Below are 15,205 nucleotides of genomic sequence, written 5' to 3'. Positions count from 1 at the left end.
CAAGCATTAAATTGAACATAACAGACCTTTTTTACTTACTTACCTATCTTATTTCTTTAAAATATTTATAACTGAACATTTAATACTAGCTGGATAAAAAAAAACAAATAAGAAAGAAATTAGAGGAAGGAAAGGTTAGGGAGGAAGAGAATAAAATAATTCTTTTGTTGCTTTGATACATGTTCTTTTATTACACCTTCTTATTAATATTTGTTGTTGCCTATAGCTGGACTGGCTAAACAATACTGTTAACTTGAGATGCTTTATGTTAATTATTTAAACGACAGGTAATATCCCAGTTACAAGAAATTGACTAATAAGGAGCCAACTCCTTTTACAAAACCAAACTTTTTTTTTTATTACAAGGTGGCACTCCAGACTTAGAAACAATCACCATACCCCAAAACAACAACAGGCATAATATATACTTATATTGATGTATTTAATATTTATAATTATTTACATAGCTAGAAAATCTAATGACACCTAGAGACAAATATCTAATTCATTAAAAGGACGACAACATTACATTTTATATTAATTCAGCCATCGGCTATGTCTGGAAGGCCACCGTATTATAAAGATACAATTCAATAATCGATAATGTGATTACAAATAAAAGATGAAATAATATCAACTAACACCTATCTAAAAGGCCTCAATGTACACAACCAGTAGCTAACTAATGTTCAGTAATAAACTAATCTATTTTTCGATATTGTTCTCATCTCATATTTTTTTTTAGTAGAAAGAGGTATGCTGATTCAAACGACACATCTAGAGTAAAAAATAAAACAAGCACACATTTTTTTTTTTGCTTAATTAGGTTGCAATCACACTGTTCAAAACCTTTTAATTTGCTTAATATCTAAGTGTAATATTACTGTGGTCATCAGTTTTTATCTGTATATAAAACAACTACATAAAGTGTCGATGCAATTGAAAAATAATGAGATTATCACAAGATATGCAGGTTTTGACTGATTCGTTGCATGAAAGGTTTCTAAAATAATTACTTCATAAAGTTAAAACAATCCAATACATATATAGCTAGAAGTTGATGACAGAGACCGAATTTTTATGTCATTGCAGATTAAGTTTAAAATTAATTGGTTGTTAATATTACATTAGCTGCATAGAAACAAAAAAAAAATTTAGGATTTTTTAATTTGATTTGAACAACCCAATACTTATACAATTTTTATGACAATTTGAAAAAAAAAAGAAAAAGATTTTAACTAATAATTACTGTTATGATTTTTTATTTTATTTTATTCATTAACATAGCATACAAAATTATTATATACTTCCTCACATTTTGCTGCTAAATTTATATAATTCGTTTACTGCATAAAAATACGATCTCTCTTAATAATACACTTTACATCTTAATATATTCAACATATTTCTTGAATTGATGAGGAACACTTTTTTATATTTTAATTGTGTTAAGTAATATACAAACAGTGTTTGAATAAGGCAACACAAATTTAAAGATTGCAACCCAGCGCACCTTTTGCGATTCACATCAACACCTAAACATCGAATATTGAAGTGCACAAACTAATACTAAAAACATTTTCATTTTTCTAAAGCTACAACTTCTAGCATAGTTAACAAATTGTGTATTTTATAACTTACCACAAAAGTGTGATAATTGACATTACAATGACACTTTGTGAATCACAAAAGATGCATTTTAAAATCTTTTCAAAACTGCAATTTTAAATACGCTACTCGAACTCTATTGAAGTATTTTCGGTTAATAGACACAGAATAGTACCAATATGCCCTATTAGCTTTTAAATTGTGTTTGGACAATAATTTAAGGTGTGAGGTAAATATTCAATATGAAGAAGAAGAAGAAGGGGTTTCATCCTTAACCTTAATTCTCATCTTAATTCTATAATATTACGAGGCCAGGGAAGATATTCTTACTAAAACATCACGATAGCAGGTGGTCTACGTTGAAATTCTAATCGCCAAATTTTATAAGAGAAAAATATCAATCTATAAATAGACACTTTGTTTTGGTGCGAAATACATCAGTATGAAACATCTACACTCGGAATTTTAAATGAAATGAATACACCGAAAACAGACAAACACCCACATTTATAATTTTTATTAATCACATTTATAATATAATTTTTAATTATATAATTCATATATTTCACAGACTGTTCAGCAATATACGGTGATTAAGAGCTAATATATATATCTAATTTTTCCTTCTTTTTAGTCTCGATATTTGTATCAAACCTATGGGATATAATATATACAACACTAAAAATATATGTACATTTGCCTAAGTGCTTAGTAAATATAAAGTCTATTATCTGTAATTGTTTTACATGCATTAACAAATTCAATAAAAAATCCAAGTATAAAAAATTATTATCTCATTCTAAAAATTTGTTTATTCGAATAGACGGGTCATCGAAAAAGAAAACAAAAAGTGAAAACCAAGAATGAAAACAACTAATTTTAAACTTACTACATATATTACCTTTTTTTTTTTATTTTTCCCCCAGCATGATAAGAAAATTCAATAAAAACGTGTAATTAATATCACGTGTTGAGGACACATTACACCAGCCTAATTTAGTAATTAATTAACTATATACAACTTAAATACTATTATATACACATTTAGTTATATCAAAGTTAAATGGGTTTAGAATAACAAACCTCTGAGGAATGAGCTATCTATAAGCAGCCCATTACCACGCATGAGCAAAAAAATGTCGAACAAAAAAAAAAACAACTCAAAACTGAGCGAAAAAAGGAATGCTATGTTAAGCCTGTATTGGCAGTGGTACTGATCAGTCATCGATATTAAACAAAAACCTATTATAAGTAAAACTAAACAAGAAAGAATGCCCTTTATATAAATGGGGCGTTTCTTTCATACTTGCTACATTGGAAAACCATTTTAAATTGTTCTATTTTCTTCGATATACAAATATATTTAACCTTTTAATAGTATTGACTGTTTTAAATGTTTCAATTTATTTTTCTCATCATCGTGTTTATAACAATCTGTGAAACTGTATATCTGATCAATAAAAATTTTATATGCATATGCAAGAATTTAATTCATAAATAAGTTATATTAATTTTAAAATTAAATAACAACAAAGACAAATGATTCACATTGTTATAAGTCAATAATTAAAAATCTATTAGATAATAGTCCATTCTTATTGAATAAAAATGACTATAAGAAAGAATGTTGATTATAAAAACAATATACATTATTTGAACACAGAGAAATATTTTTCCCAATATGAACAAATAAATGAGGAAAAATGACATATATTTGTGCGGAACAAAAGAAAAATAAAGAAACACGAATCTTTTGATGAGAGTCATAACATAAAATGTCAAAAACAATGTTTTTCATTTATTCCTTTAAATATTGAGATGGAAAAAGTATGAAAACATTTTCTCTCCTATTAAACTAGGAAAGTCCATGAAAACATCAAGGTACAGTCCTCTACAAAAAAAAAAAAAAAAAGTTTCAAAGCTATAACCAAAAATGGAATATTAGGGCAGATATTGTTTCAAAAAATTACTGGAAACGACAGAAAATATTGGTTTCTAAAAATAAAAAGTTTTAATTCTTGACAACAATTTTTACATATTTAAGATTAGATTATTCAATATAATAAATAACCATAATTTTATGATTCATATTTGGTACGTACTATATCACCCTAAATTTTATTGTTTCTACCTAACACACATCAGGTTAAAATTTATTTTTTTTTTGTATTTTTTTTAGACATGAACTTATTTTACTAGTTTTATTTAACATCAAGTCTTTATGACCCATTGAATGGTTAAGAATATAGCTTTGTTTAAAAAAAAGAAATTCTAAAATCTAACCAACTACAACACTGAATTTCGATCCATTTTCCAATGAGGCTCGTACAAAAAATAAAAAGCTGAAAAATGAAAAATGTTAAAAACCAAATTGGTAAATATATGCCCCTAAACATATCATTCCAAGCAACACCACATTTATTTTATTTTTATTCTTTTTTAAATTTTTTTATTTATTTTGTTTCATAATATTTCCCCCAATTTCTTTTAGACTAATATTCTGGTTTCAATATACTATTTAATAACACATTGTTTAAAAATGCAATTTAACTAACATCTAATAGAAAATAATGCCTTAATATTGAATTATTTTCCACACCGAAGAAGTGATTAAATTGGAAACCACCACCAGTGGTTATTCTGACTAAAAAGTTTAAAATAATGAGATCTTTGGAAAAAGAAAAGAAAAAAAAAAGTGCAAATTGATAACAGTCCAAATGATCCAAGGAGCAGTGAGCAAATAAACCCGCCTAAGAGCCATTAATTCAAACTAAATATACACTTAGTAAAGAGTCATCTTAAACAACTCCTCTAAAATCCATTAAAATTAATAATTAGTAAGAAATGCTTAAAAATATTAGATAATAAACAATACATTATTCTAATATAATTGCTAAACGTGAGTACCGTTAATAGTGATCAATATTAGGCCAAATAATAACACCAATGTTTCGTTAAAAAATTTCACAGCTATTCACAAAACTAACTAATACACAATCAGAACTCAGTTTAGCAAAAGAGAGTTAGAATGTTTAATAAATTTATTAGGGAGAATGAATCTTGAAAGGACATAAATTTTCCTTTACACACTAAGCTAAATCAATAAAACCCCTAATTTTGGGCAAAGTCTTGTCTCAATGATCCTTTCATCTAACTATCTACAGTACGCATAAGAGAAAAATCACTAAATTATTGACATATCTATGAAATATATTTACAACAAGTACACTGACGATAAAGGCATACATAATAATGTATAATAATTGCGATACACAGAAGAAATACGCTATGTCAATATTAATATGCCCTGTAATTGGTCTGATAATTATTGTTATCATTACAATTAGTATCGTAAAAGGACAGAGAAATTGCACTCATCTAGATACAGATTAAGACGAGCGTAGCAGCTCTGATATGAAACCTTAATAATTTTTTTTTTTAATAAAATTTACAATGAAAGCACTTTAATAATTAATCAATAGTAGAAAGATAATAAGAAAGAAAATTAATTAAGGGATGAGAGGATAAACAAAAACAAAAGTCTTTTGTCACACACTAGGTGGCCCGACGATGGTAGCTCAACGAAATATCATCCTCGGTTGGAGCAAGTGTCACTCCCAGTGGTGAGGGGAGGGTGGCAGTTCGGAGGGATGCGCCACCGTCGAGCTGCAAACAGAACCATATTATTACCCCAACAATATAACACACTATGCCAAAATATAGCATGTATATACTTCTATAAACTGATAGAGAAAAGTGCATACATCAAGTTCTGTTCCTTCGAACTTATAAAAGTAAAGACACACATAAAGCGATATTTCATAACCTTTATTTTATCTCTGCAGTCTTTTATATAACATGCAATTATTTTATAAACTATAGCTACAATAAATCATAAAATAACAATTTGAGTTTGGATTTTTTGTTAAATTTTTAAATATATTCCTTTTTAAAATATCTAAAGGTCAATTTTCACAAGAGCTGGATTTTTTTTTTAATATGTAACGTCATTTAAATGAGTAGCTTTAAATCAAACTATAACATAAGCTTTAAATTAAATATCAAGCTAAAATATCAGACGCATCTCATCACATTATCCAGCAGTTACTCACAGTTGGAACAGAAAAATAATGTTGATAAAAATATTAATCAATAATTCTTTGGTTTAGATACTGCTATTCCATCTATATTAATGTATCAATCTAGTTCAATAAAATAAAATTTCTTTAGAAAAAAAGATGATGCCTGAGCATGAAATTTAAAATTTGATAAATTAACCAGTTAGATCAAACTAGAGTTATAAACTATTTGAGAGTATAACATGAAACGCATGTTTTTTTGTACACTTGCCTTTGTGTCAAAAATATTTTTAAAACCTGAGGAGAGAATTAAAATTTCATGAAATCTCGACGTAAATAGACAGAAGCAATAGAATAAACATTTATCTGTTTATAGAATATCTATTATAGTATAAAAGATATTCTATAAAATAGAGTTGTCTTTATTGATTTTTATCAAAAATAGGCATTTCATGTGATACAGATAGTTGATACTTATAAACTAGTTAAAAATTTAAAAATCCTCTCATTGCCTTATCACTAAAGAAAGAAAGCATAGGAAGAATTGATAAAATTAAGAAGAAAAGAAAAGGAAATAAAATTTCTTCCATTTAAAGGACATCTTAAACCCAAACAGAATATATTTTATAATTAGACAAAGTGATAAGGTAAATGAGAGTGGGGAATGCTCAGTTCTCTACAGTCGCTGAAACTCATGTGTTCCCAAAAATAGTTAACTACTAATAAAAAACTTAGTTAATGATTTGGTGCTAATGCTCAGATGAAGAAAGAGAGCTTTAACCCTATCCTTACAGTTTGTTGGTTTGTTGTGACAACAGGGGTGGTTCCAATACATTGCTAGATGTTTAAATTGTATATATATCTAAAGAATCTATACATGGCCAACAATCAATAGTTACAATCCTTACCAAAAAGATGGTATATTAAATCCAAATTGGATTAAATCCACTGTTGTCACAAGAAAATCTTGTTTGAATATGACAGATAAACTTTAAGTTAATGCTAGAGAACAGAGATCCAAGTAAAAGGGCCCAGATTGAGAAACAAGTTTAAGTTAACAGGTTTGTTTTAATAATGTTTAGTCTTATTTTTAATTTTTAAAAAATTATAACTGTTTATGCCCCATAAAATTGATTTGGTACAAAAAATAATGTTAAATTCCGTTTAAAAAACAACAAAAAAAGCATTAAATTTGGGGGAAGACAAAATTTAAAGGGAAACCTTCAGCAAAATCTTATATAAATGATGTACCATTTTTTGTTCCCAACTACTGTTTATCTAAAACTAAATTAACAAGAAAAAAAGTTTTTTATTTCCTGTTGCCAAGAAGTAGTTTGATACAATTAAATAACTGGCTGCTAAATATAACAATGATCTCTTAAATTCTAAAAGACAATCCAGAATGATTTCTTAATTTTCTTTTTTTTATTTTAATAAAAAGTATACAAGATTCAATAATATGAAGAAAATAATAGTATAGTTTTAATAGGCCATTACTATGGATCAACAAAACCATTTCATAATTATAAGAAACGTTTTTTCCAATTTAATTTAAAATCCTGAGCAGAAACATTATTTTAAATTTCAAAAGGTTTAGAACTACTAGGAACAAATACATGAACATAAAAGCGAACAAGAGAGACACTGAGGATTGATGACTGAGCAATATATAGAGGGATATGTGATGAGTACCGTAGCGGAGGCTAGACAGCGTGCAGAATGCCCGGCTCGCTGCCTCGCTCTCAGTCACTGACTGCTTTTGCCTTACCTGGCAAAGCTCTTGAATGCGGCCGATTGGGGGTTTATGCATAAAGGGACGCGGGTTGTGCCTATTTTCTCAGTTATGAACTTGTACATCTCCTCTGTAACAAAAAAGAAAAAATATATTAATATTACTTTAATGAATTTATTAGTCTTTCCATCATTAATATCAACTACTATTTTACATACAACTAATACATTTGAAACAAAAACTTATTGAAATTATTAAAGTAAGCTATAATCAATACCATAAACATTATCAATAAAATTAAAACAAAAAAACAGGTTTATAAGTGGCAAGAAAATCCCTAAAGTATATAATAAAAGGTATGAAGTATTATATAAACATATAGACAAATTAAGGATAAAATATTTTTAAATAAAAATGAAAACAATTCTAATTGTATATTACATATCAAGAAATTCAAAATGGGCAAAAAGTTTAAATGAAATGAAAACAGCATAATCTATATCTAATTTCCAATGAATAACAATCATTCAACTAAATCACTATAAACAATGAGTTTTTGATGTAGGAAAAAAATGATAAATTTTTTTGAGAGTGAAGTATATAATAGTAAAATATTTTTATATAATTATAAAAAAATGAATGATTAAAACTTATATTTAATTTAAAATCAATCAGAGCTTAAAACAAACATCAGACTTTGGACAATACAAAATAAAAATGGATTTCATCGTTTTTTAATTAACATTTTGACTGCCAACAATGGGGCAATGAATGTCAATTTGGTAGGCAGTGGGTTAACTAATTTGGATAGCTATATAAATTTTTACTTAAAAAAAGAAGTTTAATGTAAAATACAATTGTAGAAAAATTCAATGTTTTAATTATAACAAAATGTGACTTAAATGACATAGTAAATCCTTTTACACATTAACACTATCTATTTAAAAAGATAAATAATAACACTCACAATAATACGAAAGATTTGTTGCTTAATTCAGAAAGAAAGTAGTATATTATTTAAATTGAGCATTAGTACCTTTGACTTGCTGAACCGAAGTGAGCTTCTTTTCCCAGAGATCATCAAAGATGCGCTGGGCAACAGGTTCAAAATCAAGAGTATATTGTCGCATTGCATTGGTAGTGGTGAAACAACACTTGCACATACATGAGTGATATCTCAATCGGCCTTCATCAAGGTAAGGGTGGGCGAGGGCATCCACCACTGAGATACGTTTATCCTGAAAAAAAGTTAATAATTATTCTTACTTCAAATAAAAGCGAATTCAAGATAAATTTATCAATTGCTGCAGGTAGCTCAAATTAAATAATGCTCACTAATATAAACTAAGACAGACTAAAATGCAAACTGAAATTTTACAGTGTCCATCTAATATAGATTGCATGATTGATACTAATTGTGTCCTGTTATAATAATATAAGGATACAACAAGATATTTAATACACTGTCATAAAATAGTGTAAATAATTCATTTCTACTACTTTTTCATTGAATGTTTAAGGATTTTAATATAGAAAATATATGGTTAAACATTTAAAGTGCCCATGATATTGGGGGTATAAATAGATTTTCTTCATTATAAATCTAAATTTTGAACTGGTAGAATGTAGAATGTAGAAAGTAGAATGAGAAATAGTGAAAAAGAATAAGCCAAAGACCAATTTGACAGAACACCAGATTCAATTAGAGAAGAGTTAATATGGCTTGCTACTCAATTCTCTTGGATCAAGCAAATGCCACTTATTGGAACTAAAGATGGCAACAATCCATCAGAGAAGTCATTTTAATCCATGACAACACTCGGTCCCATACTACTCATCTAACACACCAAAAGATTATCGAAATGTTTTAAGAAAACTGGAACACACATCATACAGTCCAGATTTATTGCCGTATAACTTTCAAATGCTTAGACCATCAAAAGGACAGCATTTTATTAAAGGTGAGGAGGCAGTGAGTTTAGTGAGCAGCTTGCTCAAGGAATGCCCTCCATGCCACTAGATTCTTTTTAACAAATTATTTCAAAGTGGAATTAATCACTTCTTGAGAATATCTTTTTGAAAAATCTAAAATTGGTGACTTCACTAACCGGATCAAAAACAAGCATCTGACATAGGAGATGTACAGCTTCATGCGTAGCAAGCGTCGAAAGAGTGTACAGTGCGGACAGAGCTGGTGGCTTTGATCTTAGTCGCATCATGTGGGATCGAGCTCCTTCACAGGCATGTCTCATGTCATCCATCGTAGGGGTTCCCAGCAGGTCTGTGATCAACTCCAGCTGAAAAAAAATTAAATGGTTGATCAAACATTGATGAGTACAGGATAGACTCTAATTATCAATAACAAATTTAAAGTTAAATGATCTGACAATTTGTATAGTTGAAAAATATTTAATCAACATAATATAAAATGGTTTAATGTAGTCTACTAGTCTACATCTTTCAATACCTTGCACAGGCCTAAACCTTCAAAGTTCCATTTTAAAATCCAATGCAGAAAGGTTCACAAAATCTGCGATACGGCCAAATATGTTCCCAAATACAAACATAAAAATCATATATCTTATCTATAATGAAAGTAAAGAATAAAAACAAAACATGACACATTAATTGGTTCGAACTTCATAAACTGACTCTTCACACCAAATATAATGGACCAGAAAGTCATTTAAAAATATAAGATCAATGTAAACACACTCAAATACCTGAAGAACAGGAGACTGAGCCTGGAACAGGATCCTCCGACCCAAAAGTTCGCCAAAGATGCAACCGACACTCCACACATCGACGGCAGCTGTGTAATGCCTGGCACCCATGAGGATCTCTGGTGCACGATAGTATTGGGTCACCACTTCTTGGGTCATGTGCTTGCCCTTGTCCGGTTCCTCAACCCTCGCCAGCCCGAAGTCACAGATCTAAAATAAAAAGAGTTGTCAGAAAACATTCATACCAATCACCTAATATATAACTTGATGACAGGGTGAGTGTATTAGTGGTTGGACAAAGATTAAGGAGGAAATATTTTTAAAATACAAACAGTGAAAGAATATATGATTCGATTTTATATCATACTAGGTACATAATATGTAAGGTTAATAAACAATATTATAATTAAAATAAACATAATCCAAATTATGAGCAGCCCAAGAGGAGGTAGTAACAGTAAATTGTAATTATTCTTGTTTCTTTTATTTTCACTAAACACCTGTTTTTATTTTGGAAGGTAATGGAGAAAAATCTTAAATTAGAGGGATAGAAAATAAGTTGCAATTTGTCTCTCCTCATTAAGTTCCATTCAGAACTGTGAGACTGAGATCAATAATAAGTAAATCCCAGGATAATATTAAGGTAGATTTCTTGGACACTGTTCAATAGATCTGATTCAAATCCATTTTCATCGCCTATTTGTACACAAAATTCAGTTGGGGATCAAAAATAAATTTAATTTATAATTATATTAATTATAATATAATTATATTAAAAGAAAAAATTCTTAAACTTCAATAAAGGTATTTTATTATTGTATACAACTTTTTTTGGGACTAATATGTAACATTTATACAATCATAACATTAAATTAAAATCATACACACTTCTATATGAGAGGATGATCGAAAATATGGTAAGTGGAACACAAAACTTATATGGCTGGAATAATAAATGGTAGTAGAAAGTGAAAAGAGAGGAATCGGTTTAAGATTGCATTGTTTCCCAGGAAAAAAAAATAAATAAATCATAGTAATGCTACTAAAATTTCCCAAAATAAGGTACAGCTGATACTTCTGTTTGAAACATAGCAACTGTTGCCCCGATGAAGGCCTGAAATTCTACCCGAAATGTTGGCAGTAATAAAATAAATTTCGCTAACTTTATACACAATAACTTACACATAATAAAATAGGTTTAACTTATTTGTGTTTCTCTCTGACCTCATCAGCCATCCTTTCCTCATACAATATCCACTGTCAACAACTAACATACTATTATGAACACACTAATTTAAAATGATATGTTATGTTCATGAGATACTTCATTAACTGATAAAATAAAATATTTCTCATAATCTTTAATTGACTGTAACACAAAATTATCACAAAAAACATAAATTCCAAAATTCATTTTTTTTTTTTTTTAAGAGTTAACAATACTGAACATTAAAAGCTAAATTTTAATCATTCATTCATCAGTTAGTGTGACATCTAACTATTCTTAAACAATAATGATTTCTCCTCTAAATGTTCAAGATAATAGCAATAATAATCAGTTGTATTGAAGAAGGAAAAATTTTAATTTAAGGTATTGAGAAATAGAAAGCACTGTGGACATGAGCTAGGGAGGAGTCCAGAGGGAAACTCCAAGGATAGGAAAGGATTTGTCAGAAAAGCATATTGCTAAGCGTCCTAACAGGAAAATATGGCAATAACTGAGATATCTTCCATAGTTTGAATAACCATTAAATAAATATTTTGGTAATGTATGTGTGTAATTATATATTATTTTATAAATAAATGATTGATACTAATTATAGTTTTCAACATAAAATAACATGAACTAAATGCAGTTTAGTCAAAGCTGAGTCGGAAATAATCGTTATGCGTAATGGTAAACTGATGGCCCAGATAAATAAAAGTAGTTTGCTAATCGGAATAAAATATCTAACAAGTAATTTACACAGGGTTATTACATTAGAAGCTGTAAAAGTCAGAGTTATCGCATATAGAGTCAAACAAAATAATAGGCTAAAAAAACATACTGAAATCAGTGTTATAGCATAGATAATAATGCAGGATCTAATAAAATAATTAAGTGTTAAATGACTATCGTTATTTTATTTCGTTTAGAGCACGACTTTCATAATAATAAAAAAGTTCTCAAAGAAGATTTATTTATTTATAATAGGAAACTATCTATTAGTTATTAATAAGTAAATAGTATTTTTGTCCTTTCTTGACCAACACCCGGACCATTATCCTACAATCAATTACATTCTACAAACAATACGGTTAAAAAATGTATTTATTTATCAATTAATCTTCCAATTTATTTATTTACTTTTTTCACTGTTTGGTTTTCTATACAAAGAGAGGATTTTTTTTATTTTAGACAATTAAAAAAAAATTTTACCCAAGTCATGGGTAACTTCGCATTCTGTTACGTTCTAAAGTTGAAAACCACAATATAAATTGATAATAGCTAAGGTCCCTAAGAAATTTGAAGAAGACATAGTTTTTCTTAAAGTTTAATATCTCGTAAGTATAGAAAAATCTATACATAAATAAAATTAATCGAAATATTTTGGCAATTATAATAAAAAATACTACCCCTTACAAAGAGAAACGTCATAAACTACTTTATAGAGCATTAGAAGAGCTTTTATGTGAGTTCTAATAGACATCTGTACGTCTAAAAATTCCTGAGATATGATATGGATTTCCCAATATAAATTCACTAACTACTGATTTCTTCAGTATATTTTTTAAGAATGTTGCTTTCCAAAAAAAGTATATCTCGGAAACTATTGAGCGTAAATAGCTCTTTCAGGGGTTATATTTTAGAAAATTTACTCGACCTTAAATTATGTTCTATTAGGAATTCTAATGATGTAGGTGTATTTAAAGATATGGAGTTTCGAATGAAACATTAATTTTTTTTTTAACGTTTTAAAACAGCCACTATTTTTGCATGATCAAACTGGCAGACTCTCATTTCTTTATTGGCAATGCAATAAGTGCAATGAATGTTTTCATCAGATAATTTTTTTGGATAGGTTCAGAGATGAAAAAGTGCTGGTGACCATAATTTTTATTACTAGTTTATTTTATTTTTTATAGAATAGAAGCTGCCATAATAAAGAAAACGGGCATTAGGACTTAAGTATTAATACATACTACATATACAGGATAAAATGCGAACAAATATATTACAGGTCTAAATAAAATTAAAATAATGTCCTAATAATAGTTAAATAATAATAAGTTGATATTATGATTCGTCGTAGGGGAAACTAAAAAGAAGGAAAAACGGGATAATAAATGATACACGCAATATCAACTCGTATATTGGTTTATTCTCTATTTTAATCCTATATATACTTTTAGTGTATGTTTACACAGGGAGATATCAGGTGCCATCATCCCTCAACTTACTATTTCTCGTATATACTTTTATTTCACACACTAAATTTATTATTGAATCAATAAAGATAACAATAGAATGTTCTGATCCATTAAAAGCCAACGCCTTATACATAGCATATCTCGATGGCGTTTTTAAGCCCAGTAAGTATAACTAATACAAATCTGCCAAGCCAAGGTGTGAATATCCTCCACAGGGATTTTGCCACCAAAGGAGCTAGTGAGTAATAATATACATAGTAGATCACATCATTTTAACTTTATTTTTAAAAATGTATATTGTTTTATCATTTCACTCTGTCTTCTCTGTATTTCTTTTCCTACCTATACTCTCTGTCTTTTAGTCAGGACCTACAGCACATACCTGTAGGACTGACTACCCCTTCACGACCGTAACCGCATACCTTACGAAGTCGAATTTCCATTCTGCGAAGATTTACGCCGAATACGTAAAACTCTTCAATATTCCTGTCAATTCATCTCATAATCAGCTACCTCACTATTAAACATGCATTGCGAGGCCTGGCTACAATTAATATGTTTTACACACCCATCTCTACAAGACCACCTCAGAAATTGCGTTATCAAGTTTACGTATTTTTACCTAATTTTAACTTGATCCGATAATAGGAAACGGACTAATGATACGATTACAAATATACTGCTGATAGCAATGAAACTAAATGAAAGTATTAAAAAAATAGATAAATAACTAAGCGATAATGATGTTTGCATAGCTTATTTGTTTTTATTTGTAGAGACAGAAAACAGTTTCCGAACTTGAAATTCATTGTATATGGAGGCGAACGTAGTATACCAAGTCGATGAATATTTAAAATAACAATTATCCACAGCCACCATGCGTCACTTCCAATCCGACTCGAACAGAAACTCGAATCCTGACAACAGAACTGACGCCTCAGGACACGGCCTGCTAAATACTGAATTATGCAGGGCAAAGATTGCGTGTTATCTCCCGTCGGTTTGTTACCCTCCAGTAATTAACCGTCCTTCCCCCCACCCTCCCACTACCTCCGCTCCGGTAATACATCATCGAGGGGTGGGCTGAAAAATTGCCTCGGTGGACGCCCTCTCTCTTCTTGTAATGGAACTGGGTGGTACCATCGCGATAATACGGCCATTAAATATATCTCTCTTCACTCGAGGAGCTGACCTTACTTCAGGAAGGTTCAACATCCAGATGGATCTCCTACGACGAGAACCGTTCTTAGATAATCTGATTAAGATTTCATAAATATTTGATGATCTCCTTTCTCCTAATTGTTAACCCAACCTACAGTCAATAAAGATGGATAGATAATTAATAATATATTATTTACATTCAATATCAAATTTATTTATTTCTAACTTCCATTTGAATATATCAATATGAATAAACTAAAAATTGGGCTATAAAATATTTAAAATAACAGCTTGAATACAGTAGGACCCAGTTTATCCGTCCCAGTCGAGATCGAGACATCGCAGTTTGTTTGTTTGGTTGTTTAGTGGCGCCAAACTTCATTGGTCATCAACGCCATTTATATTTTATTTAATTTTGCTAATATTCGTTAAATTTTATTTATTTTTAATTTTTATTTATTTTTTTTTTTTTATTTTTTTTTTATTATTTT

The 15,205-nt window shown here is 29.0% G+C and overlaps 1 protein-coding gene across 1 annotated transcript in view; it reads right to left on the bottom strand.

Moving 5' to 3' along the window:
• Nucleotides 1–248: 248 nt before the first annotated feature.
• Nucleotides 249–15,205, bottom strand: part of nmo (serine/threonine-protein kinase nemo) — a 347,920-nt gene continuing 332,963 nt past the window's right edge. The window contains 6 exon segments of the mRNA XM_067045596.1: nt 249–5,243; nt 5,246–5,274; nt 7,456–7,549; nt 8,456–8,657; nt 9,528–9,716; nt 10,143–10,352. Of these exon segments, the coding sequence (XP_066901697.1) occupies nt 5,164–5,243; nt 5,246–5,274; nt 7,456–7,549; nt 8,456–8,657; nt 9,528–9,716; nt 10,143–10,352 (804 nt within the window). The 3' untranslated portion in view covers nt 249–5,163.

Source organism: Halyomorpha halys, unplaced genomic scaffold (genome assembly GCF_000696795.3).
Source record: "Halyomorpha halys isolate HHAL.00 unplaced genomic scaffold, Hhal_1.1 Scaffold98.1, whole genome shotgun sequence".
Taxonomy (NCBI): domain Eukaryota; kingdom Metazoa; phylum Arthropoda; class Insecta; order Hemiptera; family Pentatomidae; genus Halyomorpha; species Halyomorpha halys.
This window is presented reverse-complemented; position numbering and strand designations above follow the sequence as displayed.